The sequence below is a fragment of the Cloeon dipterum genome, chromosome X (assembly GCF_949628265.1).
Source record: "Cloeon dipterum chromosome X, ieCloDipt1.1, whole genome shotgun sequence".
NCBI lineage: Eukaryota > Metazoa > Arthropoda > Insecta > Ephemeroptera > Baetidae > Cloeon > Cloeon dipterum.
Window position 1 is genome coordinate 5175932 of NC_088790.1, and position 19359 is coordinate 5195290.

The 19359-nt window shown below is 40.5% G+C and overlaps 1 protein-coding gene across 1 annotated transcript in view; it reads left to right on the top strand.

Moving 5' to 3' along the window:
- Nucleotides 1-262: 262 nt before the first annotated feature.
- LOC135944895 (uncharacterized) overlaps nt 263-19359 on the top strand; it is a 30583-nt gene continuing 11486 nt past the window's right edge. The window contains exons 1-2 of the mRNA XM_065492116.1: nt 263-477; nt 16269-17209. Coding sequence (XP_065348188.1) covers nt 16322-17209 — 888 coding nt within the window. The 5' untranslated portion in view covers nt 263-477; nt 16269-16321. The remainder of the gene's footprint in view (nt 478-16268; nt 17210-19359) is intronic.

Sequence of the window (19359 nt, forward strand, 5' to 3'; positions counted from 1 at the left end):
TTAAACACATACCTGCGAAAGGTATTTCACTACGCATCTGCATATGGCGGGCCCGAAACAGGATACAAACAATAAGCGTCAACCACGTTTGGAGCGTGCCCGTGTTCGAAAAGTTTTATTTCCACGATCCCGAGTCCGGAGCGATTGTTATGCGCAAGGTGTTGTCGGAAATAGGTGGCTGCGTCTTCATCAGAGGCCGGCTGGAGGTGGCAGAGGTGGCCGCGCGCTCCGATGCCTACTTACCTTTATAGCTGCGAGCGCACGTAAGAAAGAAAGGAACATGGAAGGGACTGAGAGCGGGTTGCTGGAATGCGCGCCGATTTGCCGCCGCAGATAGTGCTGGGAGGCCGAGTCGCTCGCTACACCTGCGCTCGCCGGAACCAATGTGCCACGATTTTCCCAATCAAGTGCTGTGGATTTTGAGTTTAAACTGTGGACCTACGACAGGATCTTCTGGAGGGGAATTCATCACCCAAGGTAGGTGTCTACTCTGATGCATTGTTTACTTTATTATTATTTTTTCAATAAGGGTTGGCACCCCTCCAAAGTGGAGGGATTAAAAAAGGTCGTAATTTTTATTTTGTCCAATTTTGGGTTGATTAGGGAATGAGTATAGAGATGATGAATGGAGTTGACACGAGCGAGACCTACTTCTTGCCATTAGAGGATGATGCTGTTGTTCTACTTAGCAAAATTACGGCTTGTCATATTATTGCAATGAGCGAAGGAGGATGCTCGCGAATTTTACCGCGCTAAAACAGGTTCTACCGCTCGCAAATGAAAATAAATTCTAATTTTAACAAGTCTTTACGTCAAGAGTAAGAGACGGAAGCTCAGGGGCCTACAAAAGGCATTTACACGCGAGCCGTTTGTATATATTTTATGCTCATTAAGGGCAGCACGCGTTCGAAAAAATGCTTTGGCATAAATAGTAATATCCAAAAAACGGGTGGATTTTCGTGGTCGGATTTTGTTTGTAGCCCCCCCCCCTCCAAACCAGGCAATGATTTCAAAAAATGGGCAAGTAAGACTTACTTGATGCGTGGGCCTGTGGAATTCCCAACTGATGTCACATTGTGCAAAAATATCGATTTTTTTTTCTTTAAAAAATTGATTATGCTTAGCTCAAAATAATCTGTTAAATCAATAAACAATTTTGAGAATAGTAACCGTGAAATAATCAATTTTCTAAACCATCAAGATTTTATTTATTTTGGCAAGTGTCTTAAGTGATAAAGGCGCTTGTTTTTCCTCTTAAAACAATTAATAATCGATTTCCACTATAGTGACTCAAGGAAAGGCTTTTGAATGCTATGAAATTGGCTCGTTGGACAATTAAGAAGAAGGCGTTGTACTAGTCGCAAAGCGGGGAAAGAATAAAATTTGATCCTTTACTGAGATGTTCAGCTAAAATCCTAATTAAATTACCGATTAATTGGCATAGCAGAAAGAAAACAAATTTCAAAATGATTAAAAATTCATTTTTGTGCTCACTTGATGGCTTTAACATGAAAGCGTCAAATTTTGGTGGGTTAAACAACATAAAACCAGTAAAATCTTTCAACGAGTAAACGATTTGCTATCCTCGAAGATAAAAAGTTCCTATTATCTCATTTCGATTCTTTGTACTGAAGTGACAGCGTCTGATAATCGTTTCATGCACTCTTTGAGTTTCGTCAACGCTCCCGATTTTTATTCATCCGCACGCGAGTGTTACAAATCGGCAGTTAGCCTACTAAGAGTCAAACAAAGAAGGAAACCATGTCATTTGCAAAAATGATCATGATCATTGCCCGATAGCGCGCGCGCGCCTTTCAATCAAACAGAGATTTTTCGCATGGCGCGCGCCGCACAAAACGCGGCAGCCGAGCATGAAGGAAGAAGCGACGACTTTGCTTCATTGCCACCGCCGGCTCACAAAAGAAAGGCCTTTTATTGACCCATTTTGTAAGAAGAAGCGGCGGCGGCGGCGATTATGTCTTTCTTCGGATGCTGCAGAAGCCGAAAACCGCTCGATCCCATTCAGCCTTCAGCCAGCGTGGACCGAGCCGATGATGCAGTTTTGTTTTATTGAATTGCCCGGCCAGGCCGCCGAGGGGCTTTGTACTGGCGAGGCGAACGAACTGCGCGCCGGCGAAATTGAGAGAAGCGTGCGTGTCAAAGTGGCGTGTAGTTTAAATAAAAAAGTTACGCTCCGAGCACACCGAGAAATCAGTTGGCAGCATTCCTTTTGCGCTTTGAAAAACCTGAGAGCGCGCGGCAAGGCAAGGGCGGGGTCGTTCGCGACTCGCGGCGCTAATGACACTTTTGGCGGAAGAAGCGACCCTTGACTGCGCCTTCGCAGCTGCGACAAACGCTATTCCCTGCTTTCAAGGAAGACGGCGTTCAAAAACGAGAGTGTGCTGTGTGCTTTTAATATTTTGACAAGCTCAATTTAATTTATTGCATGGATTTGATATAAAAAGTGAGCTTTGTTTCAAAGTCGAAAGGGTTAAGGTCTGGCTTCCTGGTTCCTGGAATCTTGATTATGCGGATTTCTTAAATGGATATGGATACTTAAATTTTTTATTAACTTTCTCTGAAAATCAGGAAAGAGGTAAATTTTCCCCATTTGCCGTTTTAATTACAGCAATAAAACTGGCGCATAAGTTTGCATTTTAATCAAGCGGCAAGCACTTGTCTTTTCATTGAAAAATATGATTTATTTCACCAGAAGGGAAATTAACCTCTTAATTTTTACACCGTTGGAAATAACGAGACGAGAGGCATGATATCAAGTAAAAATCATCAACATTTCGAGAAATTTGGCAACTTCTGAAATTTTATTGTCATGCTTGGTCCTGATCGATTTGATTATTGCACATTGTTGACACTACTAATTCATACTAAAAATTTAATCAAACGATTACTGTGCCAATAATTCGAATTTATTTAAACATTTTAACTCATTTAAAGAAGAATGACACTGGGCCAACAATTTAAAAAATATTCTCTACGCTCTGAAATTATCAAAATATGAACCTTGCTACAGTTCAAATTTTTCCTATTTTCTTACAAATTTAAATTTCATAAAAATATTTTCTAGGCAGATGTCGACTCCTCTCGTTTTCCAATAGGGAGAAAGCCCTTAACGATTTGACAAGCATAATGCAGCTATTTTTCTCAAAAATTAAGGCCATGATTTTGGCTTGAACTGCGAATCTTTTTAGGGATTAGTTTATGCATTAATAACAAGGATCTCCCGGGGTTTTGCAGTTATGAAATCCTCTTGCTCTGTAGCAATAGAAACACAATGTACAAAAAAGGAGTATCTTAATTTTTTTCTACGCACGAGTTTTTCTAAATATTTTAACAGCGAAGGTCGTTTCAAGGAATTATGTTGATGTTCTACATGACTTCTGGCGGCATAAAGAAGTCAAGTTCAAAGTTTCGCAAATTTTCAAAGCGACGGGTACCGTAGAATGTTGCCAAACAACTGCTATATGACAATTTGACCTGAGCACCAACTTGTCCCTTCTAATTAATAAATTCCGCTGATCCCTGACGCTGTTTCGCAAATTTTGCTTCTCCTCGGCTGGGAAACTTTTAAAAAGAGCTCTCTAATTGCCATTTTACCACCCATAAAGTTTACAGCGGCTCGTAAAGCGCAATATCAATTAACTGTTTATTTTATACGCACCCTGCTGTTTTCATAATTGTGACGAGTGTAGAAACAGTATAAATTTTCGATAGAATAAGATGAGAGAACGCAATTGATCCTTGAGCAAAAGGATGGACCTCGTATGCACCTCGCGAGTGGGAAAATAATGTGAGACGCGCCTGACGCAGAGCGGGTAATAACGAAAAATTAATTGCATTCGACGGGTGTATACTTGACATAATTATATTTTCGACTCATGCCTTTTGTTTTATTTGCCAATGACGTGTTCAGCTGAAGGAGTAACAGCTGTGCAGAAACACTCGATTCAATACCTCCTGTCCCCAACAATTACTTTTAGCGCGTTGGCAATAAATTAATGTGTTTCGCAGGAGGCAAATTAATGAGGACAGCTTGAGTGTCGATATTACAGTTTGTTTTCTACCGCTGCATGGTGATATATATAATTATAAAAAAATCATTTGTAGACGAAATGTTGCTGTACATTTTTTTTATGATTTTGTGGAAAAAAGAAATAAAAATCCCGAACAGAACCACTTCACTAACTCGGAGGAGTTTTCCAGGGAAATCTCTTAAAACTGTTATTAATTAACATGGAATTTTGAGCTTGTGAATTCTCGTGAGGGATGATTAATTTTTTTTTAGTATGAATTTAGTCAGAAATCTCTGCTGAACTGTGCCATTACGTAAATTTAATTTAATTCATTTAGCTACAAAAATTAAAAATTAAGGATGTAAGAGAGAAGAGCAATAAATAAATTCGAACAAGCGATGGCCTCATTTTCCGCAATGCTTATTGTGATTTATTCCGATAGACTGGCGTAATAAATAAAAGATCGTGATTGATTCCATTCATGCTTGACTTCAATGTACTCGGTTGAGTCACAGACTTATCGCCGTCGTACCTAATTAGACTGAAATAATCTATCATTAAAACTCACTCGTGAAAATAACCATAATCTCAATTAATTCGCTCGTCCATTCACTTCCGAGAGCCTGTTTTGTTGAACTCACGTTTTAACGCCACAATCACCGACAATTATAGGGTGTTGGTGCAAAATAATTGACCTGAAAAAGGTTCATTTGGGACGCACAATCGAAAAGGAAACGCGTGTAAATGTGGAGCAAAGCAAAAAGTTTGCTCAATTGGAAATAGAAACCAACGAAACGCCTTTTCCGCACGATCATTGACAAAATAAAGCAAATTAGCCAGCAGGTTTCACAAATGGAGAAGGCACGAAAAATATTCACATTTATAATTTTCCCAACAAGAAAGCCGCTCATCGACGATTTACAGTAAGCAAAGAGCACTGGCCGCGCAATTAAAAAGCATCTGCCGCGCGTGCAATTAGCAATACCAGCAGAGAGCTGTATAATATAGTACAAACATTATTTATGAATTCGACCAATCGCGATGATTTCATTTTTACAACCGCTGCTCAAAATTGGATGCGCGGGAACCACCGGCTAAGGTTTCAATTAGAATTTGTAAAAGAAACGGTCGAAATTCGCCATCGGAGCATGTGAGCACGAACTCGAGGCACATCCTACACCGCATGTACATGCAACTTCGCGGCGGGTTGTCGTTGCATAAGCGTGATTCCACACGTAATAAATTTAGATCGCGAGTGTTGCAATGCGTCGGCTGAGTGAAAGAGAGGCTGCATCACGACCGCCGATATATCTCTTTATCTGATGAGCGGCTGCCGCGTTTGTTCATCACTTTGTTTGTTTTCTGCGGCTGATTGTCTCTCAAAGCCAAATTATAGCTAATGGAATGGGGTTCGGGAAGAGAAACTGCCAGAGAGAGAGCAAATCAGTGGTGTTTCATTCCCCTTCCTAGCGATGTGCGAAAATAATCAATGTTGGCTTAAGTCGATTATTTTAATTGGCAAAAACTAATTGATTTATGGAGATGCGAATTATTGGTTTCTACACTTTCAACATTTTATTTCATTTTCAAAGCATCTTGTTTTTCATCCGCTTGCAACGATAGTCAACTGTTAGAAAAATTGACTCCTGGTTTTCAATTTTTTATATAAAAAATACGTCCACCGGATTCTCTGTGAACAGTGGCCACTGGAACTCTCGGGAATTTAGAAATGAGAGCATACTATCACGGATAAATAAAAAAGAAGGCGTGGCGCGTTTCGCAAAGCACAGGAAAAAAATTTGAGTTTTTTTCTGGGATTTTCAGCTAAAGTCTTGAATTTATTTTTGATTTACTGGTTTCACAGAATAAGTCTTTTAAAAATCATAAAACACCAAATTCGTGCTTATTTGATGGCCTGAACACCAAACCAGCCGAAAAAAATAATCGAAAGTAATTTTTGCACATTTGTGCTAATCAGACTTGAAAATCGCTCGTTGAAATCACCCTTGAGACGTAATCGAAAGCAAAAAATCAAATTCAAGGAAGTTAATTCCACACTTTCATTTTGCATTTATTGCTGTTAGATTTTTTAAAGACAATGGATTTACTACAACCGCACTGAACTATAAATAATAGAAAACTACATACGCAATAATTAAGTCTTGCTCAAACATGCTAGGAATATACGATTCGTTGTAAACAAACAGCAAATGCGAGCTTTGCCAAGCGAAATAGGAAATCGCGCCGCTTTGAACAAGTCTATATCAAATCGTTCCCAAATCAATTCATCGCGACTTTCGCCCCATTCGTTTTGGCACGGACTCGATCAACTGATCGGAATTCGAAAGGCTGCAAAAGTTTCTTCACCATAGCCGAAAACAGAAGCCGTCGCACACACATATAGCTCTATTTAGTTCCTTTCCCTAAAATGCATCTCCATATACGGCGCAAGGCCATAAACGATTGCAAAACGCAAATGCATGCTTGCGGTGCGGGGCCGAGACTACCACTCATAATGATCAATTTTCAATTAAGCGGAGAGTCGGAGATGGGTACCCCATGTGGAGTAATTGCTTGGCCACGATCTTCTCAGTTTTGTGCAATTCGTGATCTTTCCCCCGTTTTGCATATACACCCGAGCACAGCGGGAACCACAGAGTTGCAACCTTGGCTTTTGAAAGCATCCAGGCAATTGAAATGCTGTGCGCATATAATTGCTGATTGGGCTGACATTTAATTCTGTCTAAATTGGCCTCTTATTTATCTCGTTCCAAATGCTTTTTCGACGTGCTATTATTAATTAACTTGCAATATTGCGTCCAGTCCCAAGTACGAGTGAGCGGTTTCATCGAGCATTTCGTAAATCATGACTTTTCAATAATGGCTTATAATAAAATTGCCATTGGGCAGGCTTTGAATTAGTGACGAGTGGCTATTAAAGATAATCTATTATAAAAATTCGACGGCTTTAAAACCCTATAAATTAATTTGACTAGTTTTTATGAAAAGAAAACTCCATGCACCTTTCTGACGGTTGCAATTGCTTTTTTAACCTCTGTTCAGCCAGCACTTCCCGTGGACAATGAGTACATATGGGGTCCCGATAACAACGCCGAGCGGATAACATGTGGCCTGAGTAGTCGCAGAAGAGCTCGGGCCCAATGTGACCCATTTTTTGCCTCCCCGCACCGAGGTCTTTGATTGAAACGCCAGACATTTGTCCTAAAACCGCTGGAAAGGTGCCAATACCAGAAAGTGGGAAGTTACCTCTCAGCCTCTGTTGAGCTTTTTTAGCATGCATTTTGAGTCACTTAAAGAGGATTTTGAGACTGCAAAAGCCTGGAAAATCTTAGTGGCCAATGCATGAATTCATTCCTTAAGATCCAGTTGAAGCCAAAATTGACCTAAATTGTAGCAATGTAAATTTGTGAGAAAAGTGGCTGAAAAGTAAGCATACTTTTCAAATTGTAAGGATTGTCTCCTTAACTTGAAATATTACTTTATTTCACAACAAAGAGTTTCCCTGTTGGACAGATCTCGACGATAGGAATCGAAATCTGCCAAAAAAACGTGGTCAAGTGCTTTAAATTTTGGAGAAAATTTGAAAAATTTAAATTTTCACTGTAGCAAAGTCCTTTTTGATTATTGCAAATTGCAGAACAAATTGTTTATCGACCAATTGCTTATTGCATCCGACAATTCAAATAATTTTTAATTGTTGTCACTTTAAGTTAACCATCTCTCTCTTGGCAGCCAGTAATGCTCAAATATCTTCCATTGCTTTGGCATTTCGAGGAATACCTTAACAATGCGAGCCAACGCACGGGCTTAAAACAGGACATTGTAGGTGAATAAAACCAGAAAAAAAATGTAAAGCGTTTTATTTAGTCTCAAACAGTTATTTTACGCAGAAACCCCATGAGCCTTTTGAGTTTTTGCTCTCAGGAATCTGTCGTCAGCATGCGAAAATCAAACGGACCCATCTTTTCGACACAATAGCTGCGCGGAATAGATCTTGATGTGCCACCTGAATAACGTTTAAGATGCTTTCTCCCATCAGCAAGCCAAACGAAGCACACAACAACGCACAACAGCTGTTATAAAACACAAATAATATTACGCTCGCGCGCGGTGCATGCATTGTGATTCCGAGCAAGTGCACACAAAAGACAATGCAACCACGAGTGCAGCTGAGCGGCGTGTCGGATTCTTGCAGAGAAAGCTGCTCGGATTTAATTTTTTTTTACTTCACTACAACACAAACAACGAGTGGTAATGACGGGCACTGTGATCCAACGACGACAACAACAGGAATTATGATTATGAGATGGGTGGGTGCGCTTTTAGAATGTGCTTTGACGCCACGCACGCATGTCAAGATCTTTCCTCGCGCAGCCTTTGAATTGTGGAGTTCACGAAATATTAATCTGTGACCTCGGCGTGAATCGAACCGCCGGCACGACTTAACCCAACGCCAAACAAACACCAATTCCTTTTTCCTTTGTCTTCCAGCATAATGCATAATGGAGCACTTTTACAGTTTTGTAACGTCGATATGATGGATGGATTGTGTTCCGAAAACTTTCCTCACTCATATGGAAAAAGCAAAAGCGGCTCATTTAGATGGGAGACGGATAGATACCATCGGTCGGGAGTGCTTTTTGTTATGGTGAAATAAAATTCATTTTTTCTACCTCCTCAAACAAGATATTAGGTGAACAACCTAATCTAGAGAATTAAAGTGGATATATATGTGATGCAAATAATAAAAATTATAGCCTTTACTTGAAAATTGGGGAAGAGCTAAAAGTTTCCTTATATGAAAAAACCGGATTTTAATTTTGCATGCTAATCACCGTCTCCTTATTGAAAATAATGATAAATTTCTCCAGGAGGAAAATTTGACTCATAACTCGCATTAGAGGAATAAAAATCAAGCAAAAAATCATTGACAAACCATTCAAAGGCCATCAATTAATAATATTTTGCATTACAGACTATAGCAAGTAGTTTAGCAACAGTTTATCTCTACAGTGTGCAATAATAATAAAATCAGGACCGAGGAGCAGGTAAATACAGTATCATATTATATACCAAATTTATCAACAAATTAAATGGTTTGTCAATAATTTTTTCGATTCCTCTCGTCACGATCTATTCAATGATGTGCAAATGATGATGAAAAATTCTTGAAATTGTGAAATAAATCGTGATTTTACAGCAAGGAGACAATTGATTAACATAAATACTTTTGAGCCAATTTTCTCAAAAATATAAACGGCAACCTAGGAAGTCTTTAGCTTTTTCCTCATTTTTAAATTCTCTTACATAAAGCTTTACTTGAATTTTCGAGGATTTTAAATCAACTGCTAACTGTAGTAAACAGTTCAAATTAAATTTAATTGTTGCCCTGCATCATTCAACTTTAATTCCAAGTTTATGGCATCCATCTTAGTAATTGACTCGTCGTGCAATTTACCATGGCTTTGCCGAGAAAACAATTAAGAAAAAAAGCGCTCGAGAGAGAGGATGTTCGGACGTGCATATTCGCAGTTGATTTGTCCTTGCCAAGGTTAAGTCGGGCGGTGCTTGATTTTTTTACAGCCCAGGTTGCTCAATTTTCGTTTCATAGAACGCTGACTTTGTGAGCGAAAAAGAATGCGTGAAATCCATTTGCATGCGAGAAGCGTGGAATTTCAACTGGCCGCCGCGCGCAGGAAGTACAGACTTAATTGTGGTTGATGAGACACTGGACGAAAATTTCCTCACCACACTTGCACATTTGTTAGAACCAGAATTAGCTAATAATTATTATCGTGAGGGTAATTTTTCTTGGCCTTGCGCGAATCTGTGAAGGGTGAAGGCGTTTGTGGTCGTTCAGCGGCTAGAAAAATTTTAATTGGGCTGAATTTTATAAAATATATGTTAATAATTTGCACAATATGCTCCTAATGATGCAATGGAATTAGTTCAACTGTCAATTTGCGGCTCACGTATATTAATTGCTCCAAATTAAGACTTCTTTCCCAACCGCACTAATTAATTATGCGATCGTTGCGTGGGCTTAGGAAGAGGAATTTAAGTGCATAATAAGGTTTGGCAACGATTTTCTCGCTCCGTCGTGCAATAGTTTTTAAAATATTCATCTTATATAACCCGTTGTGACAAAAGAATAATTTACTTGACTTTTTTGTAATAATCCGCCTTGTCCGCCGACCCGACACGCACGAAGCAAAATTGTGGCGTTTGTCTGGCCAATTGTGCTCGAGCATGCATTCCCACATTAGCCAGCGTTTGTGGGAATCAAAAAATAAATCCCATGGCCGCATGAGCGGAAAGTCGGTCACTCCAGCGTTTCTTCTTTTAATTTACTTCAGCACGGAGTTGTGTGTGATGCGTGTGCTATATCAAAATGTGTATCCACGTGTACGGCCGACATGATGGCAAAGTATTCATATACGAATGCAAACAACAATAAGTGAATATTAAGCGTGTGAAAGGGTCACTCGCGAGAAGGAGTCGAATGAGGCAATAAAACTTTTCGTTTATAGCGTTATTTTGCAACGACGTGTTTTCTCTCGTTTTGTGTTGTTGAGAAGAGTGACAGGAAGGTAACTCATAATTCACATTCAACTCGGGGGACACTTGAAAGTTTTTTTTATGTGAAATATGTTTTACTTTCCAACTTGCCAAAACTGCTTGTTCGCATAAGCAGTCTCACGATTTTATTATGAATTGCGAAATATATTAATTTTTGTTTACTATTGTCTGAAATTGAGTGTTTATGAGAAAGTTTATTTTCGTCGTTAAGTGCATTAAATCGGACTGAATGCCAAACTCACCATGAAATGAACAAATTTTTCGTAGACGTAAATTTCTCAATTGCGTGATGCTCGAAAGTGAAAGAGTAAACAATCTTCGGAGTTTTCACTGTTGATACAATTGAGATATTCATTGAAATGCGGTTTGATAAAAATGGTCGGCTGCGCGCACAAAACTGCTCTAAAAAACCGGCAGCGCACTTATAAAGAGAAATTCGCTCCATCATCTAAGACATCTTTTGATGGCAGAACGAGAGCTCAACTACACTGTACTTTAAATTTCCGTGTAATTGAATAGTGCCGATTTGCCCAAATTGTGACGCAAACCCACATGTGAATTATGTCAACCCGAACAATGAACCTATTCGGACACTTTCTACTCGGAACGGAGCGATAAAGAAACTGTATAAAAATATACACATTCGCGCTATATTGCCAATAAATCCACATCTCTGTATTGCAACACGCGCGTGTTTTATACCTACAAATCGAAAGATATACAACATTTCACACGCCACTCACCTTTTAATATCAAAAATCCCTAAAGTTTATGAACTTTGCTTTTTAAAATTATGTTTGCACGCAAGTAATTACGCTCGGCAAATTTTACTGCCCGCTCACGAGTGTGTGCCAAAAAATATTCAGCTGCGTGAATTAAAATTCGCATGCCGCGCAGCTGCTGCGTTTTGTAGGCAAAGGCAATTGTCGATTGATAATTAAAGAAAGCACCAACTTTCACATGGCAATAAACGCAAAGCAGCCATGCATCAGCTCCTATATTTTTTGCCAGGCGATTCGCACCGCGCACGGCGCATGAAGAAAACGAAACAATTCTTCACGCTTGTAGGCAAATATCAAATTATGTCTCAGCCGCTATTTAGTTATTATATTATAATACGGCGGCGCGGATGTGCTCCGTTATTGCAGTGTGCACAAGGGAAAAAGCCGAGCTGCCGGGATACGGATGAGGCAATCGCGCGGTGTATCGTAAGCACCGACCAACGGGCCTCGTTAAGATAGATAACCAACCAACTCCGCGCCCGATCGCCGCTTAATTACGAGCCTTGGCAAAAATTAGCTTTACAGATGGGCTCTCGGGAGTAATTACGCAGGCCATCGTCGTGTGCATCGCATATATCACGCAAATTATGGTCGCCAATCACTGGCGTATGAACAGTTAGCGTACGGACAAAATTATCAATGCATTTCATCTTTTGTGTGCATTTGATGCGCTGAGATGATTTCTGTTCAGACTATGAGCATCGTTTTAGGCTCTATTGTGTGCGGAATTTTTATATTTCAGTTAACATTCCAAATTTACCATTAAGAAACAAAATCCACCGTTAACTAATTTTTTATTCAATTTAGTTTTATAACAACAGTGTTTTCGCTGATTTTTCTATCTTTACATCGCTTCATTAAATTTGTATACCAAGTAAATAGGATTTTTTCTGAAAATCTCAGAAAAGATTAAGAAAAATTTTACGATTACCTTGCGCCTTACAACACGTACTATACACCTCCTTTGTTATTTTCAAGGGAACCACACCCTCAATAAAAATTACCGCGAGTAACGCCCTATTCCAGTAGTCGTTGTTCAGAGATAATCCGCTGAACATGTTTTTCGGTGCAAGAAAATTACAAAATTTTCAAATAAATCAATATTTTGTTCAACGTGTAGCACGTGGAAATCGATCATTAATCGATTTAAGTGAAATAAAAACAAATATGCACTTGGCAGACAATAAAAATGTTGGTTGCTTAGAAAGTGACCTTTTGCTGATTAGTCTCCTCAAAATAGGTTATTAAACAGATTATTTGAAGCTAAGGATATTAACTAATATAATAAATTGTTTATTTAAGCATGAAAATCATCTAAATATTGTGTAAAGCAAAGACTGAAGAAAAACTCATAACAAGCCGTAATGGCAACAGGTGAAATGTAATTACTCGAAACACCTGTTTGCAGCTAGCAATTCAAAAGTAATCTCACAAGATTTATATTTTGTCCTTGAGACATTTCTTAGAATTAAATGAGCCATATCTAACGGTCAACATCCGCAATAACAGGTCTATTATTGCTAAATAGAGCTTAGACATTTCCCAATTTCATGGATAAATAAATTATTAAAACTCAATAAAGTTGATCAAAAGTGAAGAGGAAGTAAAACCTTGTCTTGAACATCAATCTTTTGATTTTACGACTTGTCACCGCCAAAACGGGCCACCTGTCGGAATAAAAACATGTTCTGGGCAACATTTTAAAGTGAATCGACCTCTCTTGACACTTCTCAACACACAATTTGAACAAAATGAAATAAATCCGCCTGCAGATTGACTCCAGACTATGGCGGCGTAATTGAAAAGTTCTGTTTGCAATCAAATCAAACACTCAAGGCTGTCGAATTACCAAGTGAAAAGCTCAAACTCGGAAAAGCACTTCGTCACGAAAGCAATTTGAATTTGGCCATCACGTGCATGTGTTGGCCGGAATGCGATAGTGATGGATTGCGAATTTTGGCGTCGGCTCCGAAGCCCGCCTGCACCGCCGCCGCAAAAGAGCCAAGGCCAATTCATGACCCAAGCAAAGCAGCACATTGAAAGCGTCATTATCGCGATTTGTATCGCGTGTTTTTACTTTTTGTTTTGCTGCACACGCGCGCGCGCGGCGATCACTTTGAAACAAATTCCACCTCTCGCTGTGTGTTTCAAGGAAGCCGATTTTTCAGCCGATCGAGTGTGAATCACAATTAGATCCATTTTGTTTGTTTTCCTTTCAAGTCTGATTGCTTTCGAGTTTATCTACCATGCCCCATCCGAGGAGCGTGAACGCAGCGAGAAAAGTGATCTGGTGACCTTCTTCGACTGTTGACAATTGTTTTAATTGCACTAACGCACTTCATTCTACTTTCCGCGCGCAGGAAGCGAATAAGCCACCTTGTGCCAATTTCACTTTTAAATTCTTTATATCCTTTCTTTTTCCGGTGGATTGCACTTTTTCATTACATTTACAGTTGCCATTCCTGGGAAAGGAAACAAAAAGCAGGCACAAATAGTAATGGGATCCGGTTTCAGCATTTATGGAAGCATGCAAGTGGAATGAGAAATATGAGTGTTCCTATATAGAGGGAACCCGACTGACTCAGGCCATGACATTTATTAACTGTGTTTCTTCTATTAACATATACACATGCTCCTCAGTTCACAACACTGTTTTTTTCACTAAATTATAAAAGAAAGATATCGTGTTACACGTCCTCTGTAAGCCTTGAAGGGGCCATTTTTTCTAGAATTGTAAGGTTAAATTCTTCCAGATTTTGGTTTTTACGTGTTTTACATCTGAAATGACTAAAAATTACAAGTCAAAAGCTCAGAGGAGAATATATATTACCAAGTTGATCACAATGGAGTCTGTCTACCTTTTTTGTCAAATGCCCTGGAAATTATTGTCATCTGTTCGTTTTGAAAGAGAATGTGGTAGACAATATTAAAAGCAATCGCCGTTGCATATACCATAATGTACTTTATTATATCGCAATTGTGGCCAAAGGGTCAGCGATTGCGGGCGTTAATTTCACCGCACGCATATTATAGCTTTCTTTCCTCTCGCGCAAACAACAAATCCTATTTGGCATGCAGTACCGTATGCCATATTGTAAAAGACGCCCCCACCTTCGACAAGAACGGCTTGAGAGGACATATATCAGCATTCCAAATATGATTGGTACCGGCAGCTCCTCCTTTTAAGGAATCTCGTGGTAATTAGTTTATCGCGGCGTTGTGTCATTTCTCGTTTGGCCGAGCGACCAACGCAGCTTTCTTTTGTTTTCACGCGGCGGCGTCTGCGGATGAGTTTGATTGAAGTGTTGTACAGCAGAGTACAATAACGCTTAATTACTTTTACATGCATTTGAAAACTGTCGAGAGCACGCGAAACTGTTTTCTCGTAAACCGATAGCCTGTAGGAAGTGTTCAGTTTCACACGGTGCGCGACTCACTCTTTGAAACACTCTTGCATCGCTGCTGGCAGGCTGGAGGATCCCATCTCCCATTTCAATCCATCAAAATGCCGTTGTGCTCTCTCTAATAAAGGTTATTAATCGAGACGCAAGTCACAAAATGTGTTCTTTTCTTTTCGATTTGAATAATTGGCCTGGTGAAAGTGATAACTTGCATTTTTGCGCCGCTCTTACTATGCAGATGGCACATTATTGCGCATAAAACGCGAGACGGACGTGTGACTCGGCCGCACAAAATGAATTGTATTATACACGCTGCTTGGTGCTCAAGGTGCACCAGACTAGCTTCTGCATACACCAGTGCTCGCAAGGAGCGCAAAATTGAATTTTCCTCTGCCTTTTGCGGAAATGGTCCAGTGCGTTAGAATTTTAAATTTCGCTCTTTTGTGTGTAGTAACAGAATGCCACGCTAAATTACAGTCCAATCTAGCAGGTGCAAATACACACACCACAGACCCAATTTCCAACAGAATAAATCGCCAGTCATTTTCTGAAGGGATAAAAAATGTTCCTCCTTGGTGCAAAGGTGCAAATTTATGCAATCTTTGCCAGATCTGTGATCTTGAATTTAATTGATCATATTCTATTTGAAATTCATTCTTGACACAATAAAACAAATGCATGACAGGATAATATTTAAAATTGAAATGCTTTTCAAAGTGTAAATTGGAATTTTTCAATCAAAAGATAGTAAAACTAGAGCAAAATTTGGACAGTTTTAGACATTTTGGTTTTAAATTACAGTTTGGTAGAGAAGAGGATGGTCAAAATTGGCCCATACACGTGACAACAACATTTAAAAAAATTAATGACATGCTCATTCTATTCATTTGAAAAAAATATATATATCAAAGTTGAAAAAACGTGGGTTTTTGCTTCCCAAAGAATCCAGAATTTATTAGATAGGGCATTTTTCGTGTATGTTTCTATTAGGGGTTTAATTAAAATTTGATTGAAAAAATAATTAATTTTGACTTTTCATTGTCATTGTTGGAGGCTGAGACCTACCCCCTTTCTCCCAGGGGGGGCATTTTTCAGTTTAACTAAAATTGCAGAATTGTTTCGTAGGTCTCTCGTCACGATAAAATCAATTCTGTACTTAAATTCCTCGTATTTCACTCCCTTTTTAATTTTAACATCGTATTTGTGCACCGGATGATCCTTTGAAAAAGGGAGGAGATTTACAATTTTCCATAAATGGAAACTCAAACTCAATTTCCATTGCTCAAGATGGCACGAAACTTAATTATTCGTTTACTTTATTCATTCTAAATACACAATTTTTATTGTCATCCACAAAAATATTGCGCTTCAACTTTCAATCATTGAAATTGTCTTCGCTAGTATGTGTTTTGTCTTGATACACTGTGCTCATCTTCTCTGCCCTTTTGTTTCAGTCTGAGCCGAAAGGAATGGGCAACTCGTTGATCGTCGGGGTCGTCCACTGAGCATGACCCCGGAAAATGCCAGCTGGGCCGGTCTGGCGGCGGGGTCGCCGCTGGTGCTGGTGGGTCTTAGCTGGGCCGTGCTGATCCTGCACGCGCACCGGCCCCTGTGGCGCGCCGTCGACGTCTTCCTGGCCGCGCTGCTGGGCCAGGGCTGCGTCAGGCAATTGTTGATTCTGTACGTGGCGCTGCTGCAGCTGCTGGGGGCGCCGCGGGCCGCCAGCGGCGTCGCCTGCTCCACGGCCGTGTGGGCTGTGACGGCGCTGCACGCTCTGCACGCCGCCACCCTGGCGTCGCTGGTGCTGGACCGCGCCCTGAGCGTCCGCTGGCCCAGCAGGTACCGCCGCCACCCTCGCAGGGACCACGTGCGTTACCACGTGTGCGTCCTGGCGGTCATCGCGGGCTTCGTCGGCCTGGCGGCCATGTTCGCGCGGCCGGCGTTCACCAACTTCCGCGGAGACGCGTGCGCCTTCCTGCCGCACCAGCTGGAGCCGCGTTTCGCCCTGTTTTCGGCGTCGCTTCACGGCGTCCTGGCGGTGGCCACAGTCGTCGGCGCCTTGGTCGTCGAAATCCGCCGCCACAGCCGCCTGCAGCGCTCCACCTCGGACCTGCGCGTCCTGGCCCAGTCCGACACGGGCACCGCCTCCACGCAGTCGGGCCGTTCGGACGCGCGTCAGCCCTTCGGCGGCCCCAATACTGGCGAGACGCTGCACCGCTTCAACAGCGACACCGAGGGCAGCATGCTGAGCAAGATGTACGGCAGCTCGTTGCTGCTGACGCCGCCGTGCCACGCGTGGCCCAACCGCACCACCTCGCTCCCGGAGAGACTGCGTTGGTCAACGGTGCTGTCCGTCCTTGCGCTCTGCTATCTCGTGCATCACCTGCCGCTCTTGGTGAGTACTGAGCAATAATTGTACATCTCTAGATACTAGAGGCCTGCACGGTGTGATTTTTCAGATCTTGAGATTAAAACATCTGCATTTTTAAATTAAAATTTAATGAAAAATATGCCTCATGGAGCCAATTTTCCTTGCCAATATGACAGACTAGGTCTAGAAATTAAAAATATCACTAATTAATTATCAAATATAACTGGCTTGGTTGTAAATTTCGTAAATTTCCATTTAATCATAATTATGGATGATGCGCGTTATTGATCATTTTTTTCTGTGATTGCTGTGATATCAGACGATCAATTCAAGCTTAAATCTTGAGTTTTTAGCCATTTCGATGCCTTTTTGAAATCGATTCGCTTAATAATTTTTGAAAAACCACAAAATCATTAATTCAATCAGGATTTCGGCTGAAAATATCAGAAAGAGCGGTAAATTTTCTGAATGTCCTGCTTAGTTCGAAAATTGCCCCATCCCCTGCATTATTTTCTTTTCTCATACCGAAATTCCCATGAGTTACATCCTCTTCCAGTGGTCGGTTTTTACGACAGAAGCCAATGGACTGATTTTCAATACTAAAAAACAAAGCAAAATAAAAACTCTGTTATTTTTTCAACTCGTGAGGAAATCGCAAACCGTAACCATGCAGGGCACTAATTCTAGACACACACACACACACGTCGCGTAATCTATGCACGCTGACCTTTATTCCCAGTCTAATGCCAGAGGCGAGTCACGTCTCCGCTAGATTATTACGATAATTATATCTCGCGTTTATGCAACACAAAATGCACTTGCGTGCTTTTCCCACATTTGGCGAGTGCGGTGTCGTCGCGCCGTTGCTAAAAAAGAACGCCCTTTATTCTTCTCTGCGGCAAACACACATTTCAACTTGACAGGCTAATCATAAAACTAACACAGGGGTGTTAACTCTTTCGCATCTCATGCATTCCCAACACAAGAGCGGATGTTTAATTCACGTAAACGATCTACTCTTTTTCTAACACGCTATTTTAAGGCCATTTTCTAGACTTGCATGTCTATATAAAGTGTTACGACTACAACGCAACAAAGTATTAACCTAGCTCTTCAATTATCCGTATTAATAGTAAACCGCAGCATGCAGGAAAGCATCCATCATGCTACCATTCGATATTCAAAGCCGCACATCTCACAGCTAATCTGATATTCTCGGACACCGAGAAATGCAAATTGATTCAAACTAGTTTTTCGTCTTACATGACAAGCTGGATTTCAATTAGACCAATCATTCATGCTTCATCGTGCTTAAATAATAAACTGGTCTCTAAACGTTACACATTTTATTTATATTGACAAGTTCAATCAGTATATGAAATAACTGCGTGTTTCTTCTCCACTTGAAACGATAAATAATATTCGATATCCGCGAATTAACCGTCAGAAAGATTAATATGGTTTTCGGGAAATTTTCGGAGTTGGAAAATCGTAAAATTTAACGTTCTGACTGATATTTTCAGCTGAAATCCTACAATGTTTAAATGATCGATTGCAGAAATAATTGTAATTAAATTGATTCTCTAAATGTGCGCCAAATGCTTACAATTAGAAGATCTCGATTCGTGCTCATTTGATGGTCGGATCACAGAAAGAATAGTTAAATTTATTTCTACTGACAGCATATGAAGTGATTCTCAGAACGTGTGAACACGACTCGATTCATTAAAAAGTGAAAAAATATGTGCTCTACCAGCACTTTTACCGTTCCGCCGTCATTCCGCAGATGTTTATTAACTATCACAATCAGAGCAAAATCTCGGGTGAGCACTCTGCTCTTTCTTTTCGCTTTCGTTCATATAAAAAGTGTGAATAGAAGCAACAGCATGAGAGCTACCGGTCACAATCTTTAATGAATCTCTCACTTATTTATTTGAAAGGCTTTCACGGTCAGCGCCGTTCGGTGAAACTACCTCTTTGCTTGCTTAGCCCGCGCGGCTCGCATATATACGCGTCGCGGATCGCATTAATCAAGCAAATGTATCAGCGCGGTTGTGAATGCGAATGCACAGCACACGACTAGCTTTCTCTGCTCGTGATAAGAACGCGCAACGTACATGTGACTCGCTCCAGTTTATGACCTGCACCGCGCCAGCCGTATGTAGACGAAGAAG